Source organism: Phoenix dactylifera, chromosome 1 (assembly GCF_051530095.1).
Source record: "Phoenix dactylifera cultivar Ajwa chromosome 1, Ajwa_hap1_PhDact_Kaust_v1.1, whole genome shotgun sequence".
Taxonomy (NCBI): Eukaryota; Viridiplantae; Streptophyta; class Magnoliopsida; order Arecales; family Arecaceae; genus Phoenix; species Phoenix dactylifera.
In genome coordinates this window covers 13,655,403-13,669,828 of record NC_143190.1, presented here as the reverse complement: position 1 = coordinate 13,669,828, position 14,426 = coordinate 13,655,403, and the positions used below count along the sequence as shown (strand labels likewise).

Genomic DNA, 14,426 nt, shown 5'->3' with positions numbered 1-14,426 from the left:
AAAATCAAGGGGAGAGCTAGGGAGAAGTTAAGGAAGTGGGAGAGAACACATAGGGAAGAGATTTCAAAAAGATTTCAAGAGAAACCTCCCAAAAGCACAAAAGGGTCATTCAAAGAAAAAGAAAGAGAGAAAGAGCATTTGAGTGAATTCCAAGGCTTCCTCTCCAACTGTGTGCTGCCTCAGTGATCCTCTACCTCGTGCGAAATCAGAAGAGGGTCAAGTAAAGAAGAAGCCGAGTTTCTTCATCTACAAAACTTATTTGAGGGCTTCTTCTCTTTACTCTATTTGTTTACATTGTTATATCTACTTGTTTAAGAAGCTTGTATTTGTTTTAAACTCTGGTTCTAATATCTTGTAACTTGATTCAATCAAGGGATTGAATCAAGGGGTTAAGGTTTGTTGGCGAGCCAAAGGAAAAACCAACGGTGTAAGGTTGTGGTTGGTGAACCAGGAAAAACCAACTGGGTTTGATTATGAACCCGGAAAAACAATCGAGTGGTTCTAGTTGGTGAGCCTGTGAAAACCGACCGAGTTCGTTGTGATCTCGTGAAAACAACAAGTTAGGCTGTGAGCTTGTAAAACAACCGGCTGTAATCTGAGGAATTATAGTGAAATTCCCAAGAGGTCTTGGGGAGTAGATGTAGGTGCTGGGGTGCACCGAACCACTATATGTTTGTTGTGTTTGTGATGCTTTCTTTCATTGTTTAATTTCCTCACTTATTTAGATAAATATCTAATTGAATTGCTTGCTTAACTCTTATCCGCGCATCCTTTAGTTGCAAGTATATTCAAATTGTTTAATCAAGTTTCATTTAATAAAAATGCATTAAGATTCATTGTATTGAAATGCTTGATTAGGAAAATCTAGACTAATTGTTTATTGAGTCCACTGCTTAATAGTTTTTAATCTTGATCAGATTAAAATCAAACTGTTGCTAAGTTTAAATTCTACAGTGCATCTATACAACTTAGATTAATTAATTGAAAAGTTTAGAAGTAGTTGAAAAGTTTTTAAAAGATCCAATTCACCCCTCCTCTTGGGTTGTATCTACTGGGCAACAGAATGCAATTAATTTTGAGTATGATGCACAACTTGACAAAGTCAGAATAAGAATCTAAATATAACTGAAGTGGATTTTGATGTTCTATGTTAAGATGGATGACCAGTTGTGATCAAAAGCATGGGATCAAATCATGGAGGATAGAATTGTGAAACATCAAAAATTTAATTTATTGTCATGGTGATGCTTGCTTGAAAAAGTAAATCATGTCCAAGCCATGAAGGAAACAAACGCATGATGGGAGGGTGCACATCTATGGGACTAGAGCTTGATCAACTATACCATGCAAAACTAGCTATGACCTCATGGCCGGGCCAAATAGATCATGTTTGAAAGAAATTTAATATGAAGTGTTGAATACTTGAATTTGTTTGCAATACTCCATTGAACGATTCTAAAATAGTTGTGGAGAATTTTGATAGTTATCCTTCTATGAAATCTTAATTTATTATGCTCATTCATCTCAAAACCTACTTGCTCATGAATTACACATTTTTTTTTGATAAAAAGTAATTATGCATAACTTTTGCTGAGCCTATGACGCCTTTACTGGCTTAAGCCACAAGAAGGACGAAGGAATAGTAACATATGTTTTTATAGTATCTTGTTCTTATATAGCTCCAAATTCTCCTTGGAGGTGAATGTGCAAAATTTGGGTATCAAAGAGAGAACTCTATCTCGTCTCAATTAAAAAAGAAAGCTTTATGAAAGGTAGCATGACATACTGTCAAACACGACAATGCGGAAAAGATAATTCTTTATTTTTCTAGGCTTATACCTAGTCATATCAATTACTCTTATTTTTATAGGCTACTGGAAGGTGAATGTCAAACAAGTGGCTAGAGAGGAACCGTTATTTCCTTCTATCGCAAGTTTGCTAAGGTAGAAAAACAAAAAGTTCAAGCTTAATACATTATCTTGCTTAACATTTTAATATATACCTTTTTTGGTAGACAACATTTTGAAATGCATTAAGAAAAATGATACAAGGAACTTAGTTTGAGATTCTCCTCAAAAAAGAAGAAAAGAAGCCTAGCTAGTTGGTTTTCTTGTAGCTCAAGTCTTTCATGCAGTACATACATACTCATAACTAAAAATAGGATAGGCATATCTGTATTGAGATTTGCATGCAGTCTGTTGCATTGTATTGTACAGCAAAATAACACAAAATTTATAGATTATCAGTTATCAAGCAAAAACTATTTGGTTCCTCAGAATACAATTTGGAGAGCGAGGTCATTATATACTCCATGTCTTTCGGTTCGTGCAAATACATGAGGTATATACGTTCTTGGCAAGCAGCATGATCTAAGTTAAGCTGAAGCAATCCATCAGAAAAGAGAGGAGCTGGATCACAATTTCCAAACCCCAAGGTTTTTCAAGGCCCATGCCAAGACAAGTTCCATCCCTTGGACCATTTCCTATCCAACATAAGAATAATTGTCTATTTTTTTGTCAAATGGAAAAGGTGTGGAATCCTTCAAAGTAATCACCAAGCGTACAAGACTATATAACAGGACACCAAACCTATATAAGACAACATCAAGGTCATCCTCTACTCTCACGAAATCTCCCACAAACAATGAAGATGGAATCCGTAGCAAGACTTTTCCTCTTCCTTTGTTTCGCCCTCTTCCTCCTCTCGCCATGCCGCTCCGACCCCGATCCCCTCCAGGACTTCTGCGTTGCCAACCTTCAAACCAGCGACGTAACGGTCGATGGATTCCCATGCAAACAAACCTCCAGCGTCGTCTCCGACGACTTCTTCTCCACAGCGCTTTCGAAAGCAGGCAACACAGACAACATTTTCAGCTCTAACGTGACCTCTGCAGACGTCCGCAGCTTCCCAGGCCTCAACACACTTGGGCTCTCCATGAACCGAGTCGACTTCGCCCCGGGAGGTCTCAATCCCCCTCACTCCCACCCCCGTGCCACCGAGCTTGGGCTCGTTCTTCACGGTCAGCTGCTGGTGGGATTCATCAGCACGAGCAACGTATTCTACTCTAAAATTGTGAATGAAGGTGAGAATTTCGTGATTCCCCGGGGACTTGTTCACTTCCAGTACAACATGGGGAAGGAGAAGGCGCTGGCGATCACAACATTCAATAGCCAGCTGCCTGGGGTTGTGGTTGCTCCGCTAACTCTCTTTGGATCGAAGCCTGCAATACCGAGCGAGGTGCTGGCCAAGGCTTTCCAGGTTGACCAGCAGGTCGTTAATCAGATAAAGTCCAAATTTGGAAACTAGGCTGCTTCGGTGCTTCCTCGGTTCCCCTCCAATAAATTATATTTAGTACTGCTTAACGTAAACTTCTGATTGTGCTTATGTTAATCCTGTCGTTGTTGTTCATTGCTGCTCGTCTTCTTTGTTGGAGGATCAAGTACTCATCGATTGCTTTGTTGCCTCATGGCATTCCACCAATTCTCCTATTTGTTACCAAATATTGTTAATTTAAATATATGGATTTGTTATCTTCCGGTGGAAATTTTATCCTCTTCAAGATGTTTATTGGAGTTTGTATCACATACTATATGGTTACAAAATGATTAGGACTGTGACTGTCACCAATTATCCTGCTGCCGATTTCTTTTATGCCTTGTAGCTCTGTACGTTCCAATTCCATCAAGGTGTCACCAAATGTGATGTGGACACTTGAATTTATTATCCTTTGATGAGCTATGGTGAATGAACATTGCTCCCATACACTACAATAAAAAAGGTTTTTACCAACTCTATATTGTCGACGCTAGATAAAAGCGTCGGTAATTTTTTTTCTTACGACGGTAAATGCCGACGTTTTTAAAAAGCGTTGGTAAAAAACGTTCCGCCGATGCTTTTATTAGCGTCAGAGCATTGAGTCCATTACCGACGCTTATAAGCGTTGCATTGTTTAATCACCGACGCTTATAAGCGTCAGCATAAGGGATAAATGCGACGACGCTTATAAGCATCGTCGGACTTTACTCCTCCCGCAACAAAACCCAATCGACCCTCTCCCTCCGTAGCCCTAAATCTCTACTATCCCTAGCTAGCTCACGCCGACCGACTCCCCCCTCCCTCCGCTGATCTCAGCCATTCCCCTCCGCCGAGCGACCCCAAATCGCGTTCCTCCGCCGCATCTCCTTCCCCTCCTCCTCCTCTCCGTTGGCCTCCTCTCTGTGGACATCTCCCTCCTCCTCCGCCGCAGAGCACTCACACAGCGTTTGAAGTTTGGAGCCGGTAAGGATAGGGACAAGGCTAGGTTTGGGATCTTCTTCTCTTGCTTCGATCTTTAAATTCTAGATGTTCTGGATCTCTAAATCCGTGCTTGCCACCGCCATCCACACCGGCAGAGCCTGAGGGCAGCTATCCTCCTCCGCCGCCTGGGACGCCGAATTCTGAATACTACTCTCCATCATCAAGTTCATGGGTTTGCTCATATTGTCACTGGGATTTCTTCTATGCTAGTCCATATATATGTTGTGTTTTTCTTTCTACTAGTTCGTAACTTCTGCTTTTTTAAAAAATTTGAAGAACTATTGGTGCTTTTAGTTGATGTTGATGTATAACTATAGGGTAAGGTGGTTTTCTTCTGCATATTTTCAAATTACTGCTCATAGATTACGTATTAGAAGCTAAATGATTGAGGAGGTGATCGCAGAGGAGAAAAAGATGCTGGAATGTTTGAGTGAAATAAATTTAGCAAATATTGAGACAGAATTCCAACAAAAAGAGTTAATTACTTTCCAAATATTAATATGAATATCTATATATTATATATGTGATTTGAATACATGGAGACCATTAGATTTAATGGTCAGCTGATATTTTTCTGCTGATATATAATATAAGAAAGCATCTTTTGATCTGTTGATACTCATCTGTAGCTAGTTTAAAAATATACAGTCGTAGCAGCCAAGATTAGTTTATTGTACCTTTTTGTTGAACAATCTTCATATATTGAATAAGTAGAATGTAATATAGTAATTTAATTAATTTATAGAGAGGAATTGTAACATAGGTGAATATAAGTTTTCAATTTGCTATAAAAAAAAATCATTAATTCTGCAGATACTTTGTCAAAGTAAATCCATTAATTTGTAGATTAAAATTTTAAAAATTTCTATAGCAGAGCATTATATTTACCTACATATCATATTTTTAAAATATTAAAAAAAAAATTCTATTTCATTGCACCGCTTTTGCATCCTGAGATAATCATAGTATCAATTAATTTCAGCAACTTAGTAGACAATCTAGTTGTTTGTAGCCTAGAAGTACCAAAATTATACCGATGCCGCGATTGCGGTGACCTCGGCGGCGACAGAGCACACAGATAAACTCTCTCTTCGCTACGCTCCTATCCGCTCACTCCACCTTTCGCATAGAGACCATTAGATATATTAGATTATATATATTCCAGTTGGAAAGTAATCTATATTAGATTTAATTACTTTGTGTTATGGGGGAATTGAGCCGCCATGCCCCACGTGATCGGCACGCGTATCCAGGAAAGCTACAGCTGCCCTATGATCCAGCACTCCGACCCCGAGTCGGACCTCCTCGGCTCCGCAGCCCGACCCCGGGTCGGCTGCCCTATGATCCAGCACTCCGACCCCGAGTCGGACCTCCTCGGCTCCGCAGCCCGACCCCGGGTCGGCTGCCCTATGATCCAGCACTCCGACCCCGAGTCGGACCTCCTCGGCTTCGCAGCCCGACCCCGGGTCGGCTGCCCTATGATCCAGCATTCCGACCCCGAGTCGGAGATCTTTTGATAACGACAGGCTATTCTCCAGAGGCACGCCGCGGCCTCCTGCTCCACTACTCCCTGCAACGGCTGTACCCGATGCTGCCCACGATCTCCTGTATCAACCGTACAAAGCGGAGCTCCACTACGCCCTGCCATGACCGTACCCAGCGCTGCTCCACGACGCCCCGTAACGGCCATGTCAGTGGCCATTCTATCGTGCCCCACGACGACAAACCCCCCTGAGAGACCTCCCAGCCAGGTATATATGCGGCTGGGGGGAGAAGGGGGGGGGTAAGCAATACCTCCCAGAGCACTCTCTCCCACTTGTGATTATCATCTCTCCTCCTCCAATCTCCTCTGACTTGACCGTCGGAGGGCCATCACCACCCTGGTGGTGGTGCAAGGCTTGTTTGCAGGTTCCTTGGCGGAAGGTGGAGCGCAACCAGCACCAACCAAGACAACTCAGGCGGAACCCCGTTCACACCGTCGTGTCAATCGTTCTTGGTTTGGACCACCAGCAACAGTTGGCGCTAGAAGGAGGGCACCGAATCTCAGAACGATCGTAATGGCACGGCGAGGTGGTCGCGGAGCTTCCAATGCTTCCGGTCGCGGAGCCTCTCGCGCCTCTGGCCGGGAGGCTGCTGCGTCCCCAACACACTCTCAGCAGCATTCCACCGCTTCTCCTCCCATTCAGACGGTCGAACCTGCTCAGTTCGACCAGCTAGCCCAGCAGGTTCGCACCCTCGCGGAGGCAGTGCAGAATCTGCAGGGTGTGATCTCTCGGGTGCCGCAGCGGGCTCAGGAGCCGCTGCTCCCCGAGCACTCGCCTCTTCCTCACAACCCGCGCTCCTTCCTCTCCCATGGAGAGGAGCGCCGGTGTGGGGAGGATTCTCGAGTGCGGTCCATTCTGCCAGGACCTTCTCATCGGAGCTGCGCGGGGTACGAGAGGCGGACCCGGGCGCGTTCTCAGACACCCCAGTCCTCGAGGGGCCCGCACTCCAGTCGGTCCCCCTCGCGCCGCTCCTTGTCTCCCACCCACCGGTCGCGCTCCCTGGACCGGCGGGTGGACGATCTCCACAGACAGCTCCAGGTCCTGAAGGGCCACTCCAAAGATCCCTTCGCCGACTTGGAAATCTCCTCCCAGCCGGCGCTTGCCTCAAGGATCCTGCGAACCCTAAACCCGCCGGGGTTCAAAATGCCGGCGATCGAACCCTACGACGGGGCGGCGGACCCACGGGACCACGTGGAGAGTTTCAGGACTCTTATGCTCCTCCATGGAGCATCGGATCCTCTCCTCTGCAAGGCCTTCCCGGCGACCCTCCGCGGCCCGGCAAGGGCGTGGTTCGCCGGCCTGGAGGCTAATTCCATCCAGTCCTTCCACCAGTTCACCCGTCTCTTCATCAGCCATTTCGCCGTCAGTAGCCGGCGAAGACTGGTCTCCGACTCCCTCTTCGATGTCCGGCAGAACGAGGGAGAGAGCCTGCGGGATTATCTCACCCGCTTCAACAAGGCAACACTGGAGGTCCGGAATTTGAGCCAGGAGGTGGCTCTCTCAGCCCTGAAGCGAGGCTTCCGGAAGGGCAGACTCACCTTCTCCCTGGACAAACGCCTGCCGCGGAGCTTCCCGGAGCTGTTGTCTCGGGCAAACCAGTATGCAGACGCCGAGGAGGCAGCCTCCCACCGGAACAAGGAGGCCGCCGAGGCCCCTCTAAAGCCCGGGAAGAAAAGGCGAAAAGAGGCACCCCAGAGGAGGAGCCCGACGCCTCAACGCCGGCGCAGAAGCCCGTCACCAGCAAGGAACCACGGCGCCACACGCCCTCGTTCTCCGCACCAACGCTTCAACCGGTACACCCCACTCCTGGCCCCCCGGGCCCAGATCCTCATGGAGGTCAAGGGGCGGGAGGACCTCCCGGTCCCGAGGCAGATGAAGAAGATCCCTGGGAGGAAGCCTTCTCGGGCGTACTGTGAGTACCACCGAGACCACGGCCACGATACCGAAGACTGCTTCCAGCTTCGGGACGAGATCGAGGCTCTCATTCGCCGAGGGCGTCTCGGTCGATATGTAAACGACCGACGTCCCCCCGCAGACCCGCGTCCAGCCGACCCGGCCCCTCAGGAGCCTCGGGAGCAGAATCGACCCGTTGCGGGAGTGATCCACACCATCACTGGGGGCTGCTCTCGGCCCGTGAGGAACGCAGGGGGCTCGGCGGAAGTATCAGGAGTGGCCGTCGCGAAGAGGCAGCGGGTCGGAAATGTAATCACTTTTTGTGATGAAGATGTAAAGGGGGTTCAGACTCCCCACGATGACGCCATGGTGATCTCTCTCACTATGGCGGACTATGATGTAAGGCGTGTTCTTGTGGATAGTGGAAGCTCAGCTGATATTTTGTATTACGAGGCCTTCCAAAAGATGGGCTTTTCCCGACAATTGTTGCACAAAACATCCACCCCCCTCATAGGATTCACTGGAGACGCTATCTCGGCCGAAGGTGTCATCGAGCTGCCTGTGACTGCGGGCATTGCACCCGCAGAAGCCACGGTGCGGCTCGGGTTCTTGGTCGTCCGTGTCCCCTCGGCCTACAACGCTATCCTCGGACGACCCGGACTGAACGCCCTTCGCGCGGTGGTTTCTACCTACCATTTGCTCATGCGGTTCCCCACAGCGGCCGGGATTGGAGAGGTCCGAGGTGACCAGCCGACCGCACGGCAGTGTTTCCTAGCAACTCTCAAAGGGAAGAAGCCCATGGAGGCCCTAAGCGTCGAGTCACTTGACGCCAGAGACGAAGTGGCCTTGCGGCACGGGGAGCCGGCCGAGGGCGTAATCGAAGTTCCCCTCGAAGAAGGCCGCCCGGACCGCACGGTCCGGGTCGGTGCCAACCTCGACTTGGAAGCTCGGCTCCGGTTAGTGGAATTCCTCCGAGCCAATGCAGATGTGTTTGCCTGGTCGGCGGCCGATGTACCTGGGATCGACCCGGAGGTCGTTTCTCACGCCCTCAATGTCGACCCGACCCACCGACCAGTAAAGCAAAAGAAGAGACACTGTGCCCCGGATCGGATCCGGGTGGTCGACCAGGAGGTAGACAAACTCTTGGAGGCAGGTTTCATAAGAGAGGTGAGCTACCCCGAGTGGCTGGCAAACGTCGTACTTGTCCGGAAGGCGAGCGGGAAGTGGAGGATGTGCGTCGACTACACCGACCTGAACAAGGCGTGCCCCAAGGATAGCTTTCCGCTTCCACGGATAGACCAACTGGTCGACGCGACTTCCGGATATCAGCTACTGTCTTTTATGGACGCCTTCTCCGGCTACAACCAAATAATGATGGCTCCACAGGACGAGGAGAAAACTGCCTTCATAACAGACCGGGGGCTGTACTGTTACAAGGTAATGCCCTTCGGTCTGAAGAACGCTGGCGCCACTTACCAGCGCCTCGTCAATAAAATCTTCAAGGAGCAGATCGGCCGGAATATGGAGGTGTACGTGGACGATATGCTGGTAAAAAGCCGCCATGCAGACCAGCACATTGCAGATCTGGAGGAGACTTTCACCACCTTGCGAAAGTTTCGCATGAAGCTAAACCCAGCGAAGTGCGCTTTTGGTGCTTCGGCCGGGAGGTTCCTCGGTTTCATTGTCAACCAACGGGGGATCGAGGCCAACCCGGACAAGATCAAAGCCATCCAAGATATGTCCCCTCCGACCAAAGTGAAGGAGGTTCAGGAGCTCGCTGGAAGGGTCGCCGCGCTCGGACGATTTGTGGCAAAGTCGGCCGAACGCTGCCAACCATTCTTCAAGGTGTTGAAGCGCCCAAAAGACTTCCTCTGGACGGCCGAATGTCATGCGGCGTTCGACCAGCTCAAGGAGTACATGGCGTCTCCTCCCCTGCTGTCCAAGCCGCAAGAGGGGGAGATGCTCTACCTTTACCTGGCGGTCTCCCCAACCGCAGTCAGCGCAGTACTGGTTCGGGAAGAGGCAAGACTTCAGAAGCCTGTGTACTACATCAGCCGAGTCCTCCGGGATGCCGAGACGCGGTACACGAAGGCTGAGAAGATCGCCTTCGCGCTGCTGACTGCGACCAGGAGGCTTCGCCCCTATTTCCAGGCTCATTCTGTCACCCTTTTGACCGATCAACCACTGCGGCAGATTCTCAGCAATCCAGAGAATGCGGGACGGCTGGTGAAGTGGGCAGTAGAACTTGGTGAGTTCGACATCCGCTACCAGCCCCGACCAGCCATCAAGGCCCAGGTGCTCGCGGACTTTCTCGCTGAGTGCACTGTGCAGGAGGCGGAACCTAAGCCGCCGGAGACACCCGGCCTCGATCTCCCGATCTGGACGCTCCACATTGACGGGTCGTCGAACCCTGAAGGTGGAGGGGCTGGGCTGGTCCTCACCAATCCCGATGGAGTGATAGTCGAGTATGCCTTGAGGTTCGGATTTCCAGTGACCAACAATGAGGCGGAGTACGAGGCCCTAGTCGCGGGACTCAAACTCGCCAAGGAGCTCGGCATCCGGCGTCTGAAAGTCTTCACCGACTCCCAGCTGGTGGTCGGGCAGGTTCAAGGGGAGTTCGAGGCGCGGAGCCCGACCATGCAGAGCTACGTCCGGAAGGTGCAAACACTCATTCCCGACCTCGGCAGTGTTGACATTCAGCAGGTCCCGAGGAGCGAAAATGCCAGGGCCGACAGGTTGTCCAGCCTAGTGGACGCAGACGCGCACAACTTGTCGAGGGCAATCTACCTGGAGACCCTGGATGCCCCGAGCATTGACGGGGCTGGAGCGGTGATGGCAATTGATCCGGAGCCGTCTTGGATGGACCCGCTCGTCGCCTACCTCGCCGAAGGAATCCTCCCTGAAGACGAAGATCAGGCCCGGCGGCTTGTAAAGAAGTCCGCCCACTACGTACTTTATGAAGGGAGGCTGTATCGGACCTCGTTTACCGCCCCCCTCTTAAGGTGCCTCCGCCCCGCGGAAGCGGCCTACGCCCTCGGCGAAGTCCACGAAGGCATCTGCGGATCGCACTTGGGGGCTAGGTCCTTGGCGCATAAGATCATGAGGCAAGGCTACTATTGGCCGACCTTGTTGGAGGACTCGAAGGACCACGTGCGGAAATGCGACGCCTGCCAGCGCCACGCCAACGTCCAGAGAGTCCCCTCTGTCCCCTTGGCGCCAATCACCGCGCCCTGGCCCTTCGCACAGTGGGGAATGGATATCCTCGGACCATTCCCCGTCGCTTCGGCCCAGCGGAAATTTTTGATTGTCGCCATCGACTACTTCACCAAGTGGGTGGAGGCAGAGCCACTGGCCACCATCACGGAGGCACAAGTCCGGAAGTTCGTGAAGAAGAACATCATTGTCCGATTCGGAGTACCTCGGGTCCTCATCTCGGATAACGGTCGACAGTTTGATAACAAGCACTTCCGAGACTTCTGCGAGGAATTCGGGATCGAGCATCGGTTCACATCCGTGTCGCATCCCCAAACCAACGGCGAGGCCGAGGTCACAAATCGGACAATCCTCCAAGGTATCAAAGCGCGGATCGGCCGGACGGGGCAAGCTTGGGTCGAGGAACTCGAGAATGTCCTTTGGGCGTATCGGACCACACAACGGACTCCTACTGGAGAGACGCCTTTCAGCCTAACCTATGGCACGGAAGCCGTTGCCCCCGTGGAGCTCGGACTCCCCTCGCCTCGGGTGGCCGCGCACCGACCCGAGGCCAATTCAGAGCAACTCCGAGGGAACTTGGATCTCTTGGAAGAGGCAAGGGAAATGGCTCAGGTTCGGATGGCAATGTATCAGCAGAGGGTGGCCCGATATCACAACTCCAAAGTCCGACCGAAGCTTTTCAGAATTGGAGATCTGGTGCTGAGGCGAGCTAAGGCATCTCAACCTACGGAAGGTGGGAAGCTAGCGCCAAATTGGGAAGGTCCGTATAAAGTTCGTTGGGTAAACCGACCTGGCTCCTACCAGTTGGAAGCCCTAGATGGCCGAGAAATTCCAAGGGGCTGGAATCCCGCTAACCTGCGGATGTATTACCAGTAGAACAACAAGGCCAGAAAGACAATTTAAAAAGGTGCAATACTTTTCATTTCAATAATTTCTGGTTACAATGGCGTGCTCGTGTGATTACAAGGAATTCCCAGAGGGGAATTAGGGAGTAAAGAAAGTAAAGAAGAGGTGGGGACCCAAACCCTCAACCCAGGGCGGCTGCAGTCCCACCAGAAGTGGGTGCTTCTAACCGGAGGCGCCATCCAGCACCTCACCAAAAAGAGGAGGAGCCGCCGCAGAAGAAGCTCCCGCTGCCCCCAGGGGAACGCTGCCTCCAAAGGATATTCCCATCTTCCCCAGTGGTAGGGAAGAGAAGGGATTCAAGGGGGAAGAGTATATGGAGGCGCGGTCCCGGATTGAGCGTCCGGCGCAGAGCTCAACCGGGAGGCTGAACTTCAAGGAGGGGAGATGTGATCCCGGATGAAACGCCTAGAGCGGAGTTCCGCCGGGGAGACCCTCCTTGTTGATCCCAGATGAAACGGCTAGTTGGCTGAAGTTGTAAGGGGAGCGCCTCCCCTTTCCTTCGACAGGAGTCTCTCAGTCATATGCCAAGGAGGAGGTCCGCGATCCATGGCAACCTGCAGCTCCGGCTTGGCAAATTCCATCGTACCTGCACCTGTATTTATAGCCAAGCTGCGGCCCCCTGGTAGTTCCGATACGGGTGGCTCCAATAAATGCAGGCGCACTGAATCCGGAGCCGTTCCGGCTCCCGAAGCGTATCTCCCCGCGATTTCCTAAGCGTCATTCTCCTTAAATCGCATTCTTTGTGCAGGACGATCTGGGTGACGTATACCCCTAGGTCCACGTGTCTCCGCTCGCGCCCAGGCCGCATCCTCCTCGAAGAATCCGCGTATCGCGGCCGCTCAACTAACACTCCTCACCAGCAGCAACTGGCGATCTGATTTCCCAGGTAACGCATTAATTAGCGTTTAATACCCTTCTCGTGTTCCCCCCAGGCAACGCTTGGAGGAGAGGAGAAACACGGTCGCGGCTGGGCACGGAGAAACCCCGATGGGCGGCGAGCGACAAGTGGCCGACCAACGAGTGGAATGTCCCGAGGCTCGGCCATCGGATGCCTGGCTAACCCGATGAACATCCCGGGAGCAGACTAGCCGGAAGCCCCGACCGGTCGCCTCGGCTTGCGCCAGCCTTGGCCGACCAACGAGCGGAATTTCCCTGAGGCTTGACAACCCTCAGATGCCTGGCTAACCCGATGAACATCCCGGGAGCAGACTAGCCGGAAGCCCCGACCGGTCGCCTCGGCTTGCGCCAGCCTTGGCCGACCAACGAGCGGAATTTCCCTGAGGCTTGACAACCCTCAGATGCCTGGCTAACCCGATGATCATCCCGGGAGCAGACTAGCCGGAAGCCCCGACCGGTCGCCTCGGCTTGCGCCAGCCTTGGCCGACCAACGAGCGGAATCTCCCGAGGCTCGGCCCTCGGATGCCTGGCTAACCCGATGATCATCCCGGGAGCAGACTAGCCGGAAGCCCCGACCGGTCGCCTCGGCTTGCGCCAGCCTTGGCCGACCAACGAGCGGAATTTCCCTGAGGCTTGACAACCCTCAGATGCCTGGCTAACCCGATGATCATCCCGGGAGCAGACTAGCCGGAAGCCCCGACCGGTCGCCTCGGCTTGCGCCAGCCTAGGCCGACCAACGAGTGGAATCTCCCGAGGCTCGGCCCTCGGATGCCTGGCTAACCCGATGATCATCCCGGGAGCAGACTAGCCGGAAGCCCCGACCGGTCGCCTCGGCTTGCGCCAGCCTTGGCCGACCAACGAGCGGAATCTCCCGAGGCTCGGCCCTCGGATGCCTGGCTAACCCGATGATCATCCCGGGAGCAGACTAGCCGGAAGCCCCGACCGGTCGCCTCGGCTTGCGCCAGCCTTGGCCGACCAACGAGCGGAATTTCCCTGAGGCTTGACAACCCTCAGATGCCTGGCTAACCCGATGATCATCCCGGGAGCAGACTAGCCGGAAGCCCCGACCGGTCGCTTCGGCTTGCGCCAGCCTTGGCCGACCAGCGAGCGGAAGAATTTCCTGAGGCCTAACCCTCGGATGCCTGGCCTAGCGCCGGAAGAGTTTCCTGAGGCCTAACCCTCGGATGCCTGGCTCAGCGCCGGAAGAATTTCCTGAGGCCTAACCCTCGGATGCCTGGCTTAGCGCCGGAAGAATTTCCTGAGGCCTAACCCTCGGATGCCTGGCTTAGCGCCGGAAGAGTTTCCTGAGGCCTAACCCTCGGATGCCTGGCCTAGCGCCGGAAGAGTTTCCTGAGGCCTAACCCTCGGATGCCTGGCTCAGCGCCGGAAGAGTTTCCTGAGGCCTAACCCTCGGATGCCTGGCTTAGCGCCGGAAGAATTTCCTGAGGCCTAACCCTCGGATGCCTGGCTTAGCGCCGGAAGAATTTCCTGAGGCCTAACCCTCGGATGCCTGGCTTAGCGCCGGAAGAGTTTCCTGAGGCCTAACCCTCGGATGCCTGGCTTAGCGCCGGAAGAATTTCCTGAGGCCTAACCCTCGGATGCCTGGCTTAGCGCCGGAAGAGTTTCCTGAGGCCTAACCCTCGGATGCCTGGCCTAGCGCCGGAAGAGTTTCCTGAG

The 14,426-nt window shown here is 52.3% G+C and overlaps 1 protein-coding gene across 1 annotated transcript; it reads left to right on the top strand.

Annotated features, from left to right (window-relative positions):
• The first annotated feature begins 2,603 nt into the window (after window positions 1–2,603).
• On the top strand, window positions 2,604–3,530 carry LOC103698783 (oxalate oxidase 1-like). The gene has a single exon (XM_008780832.6). The coding sequence runs from the start codon at window positions 2,644–2,646 to the stop codon at window positions 3,304–3,306; it is 663 nt and encodes a 220-aa protein (XP_008779054.3). The 5' UTR covers window positions 2,604–2,643; the 3' UTR covers window positions 3,307–3,530.
• The last annotated feature ends 10,896 nt before the right edge of the window (window positions 3,531–14,426 follow it).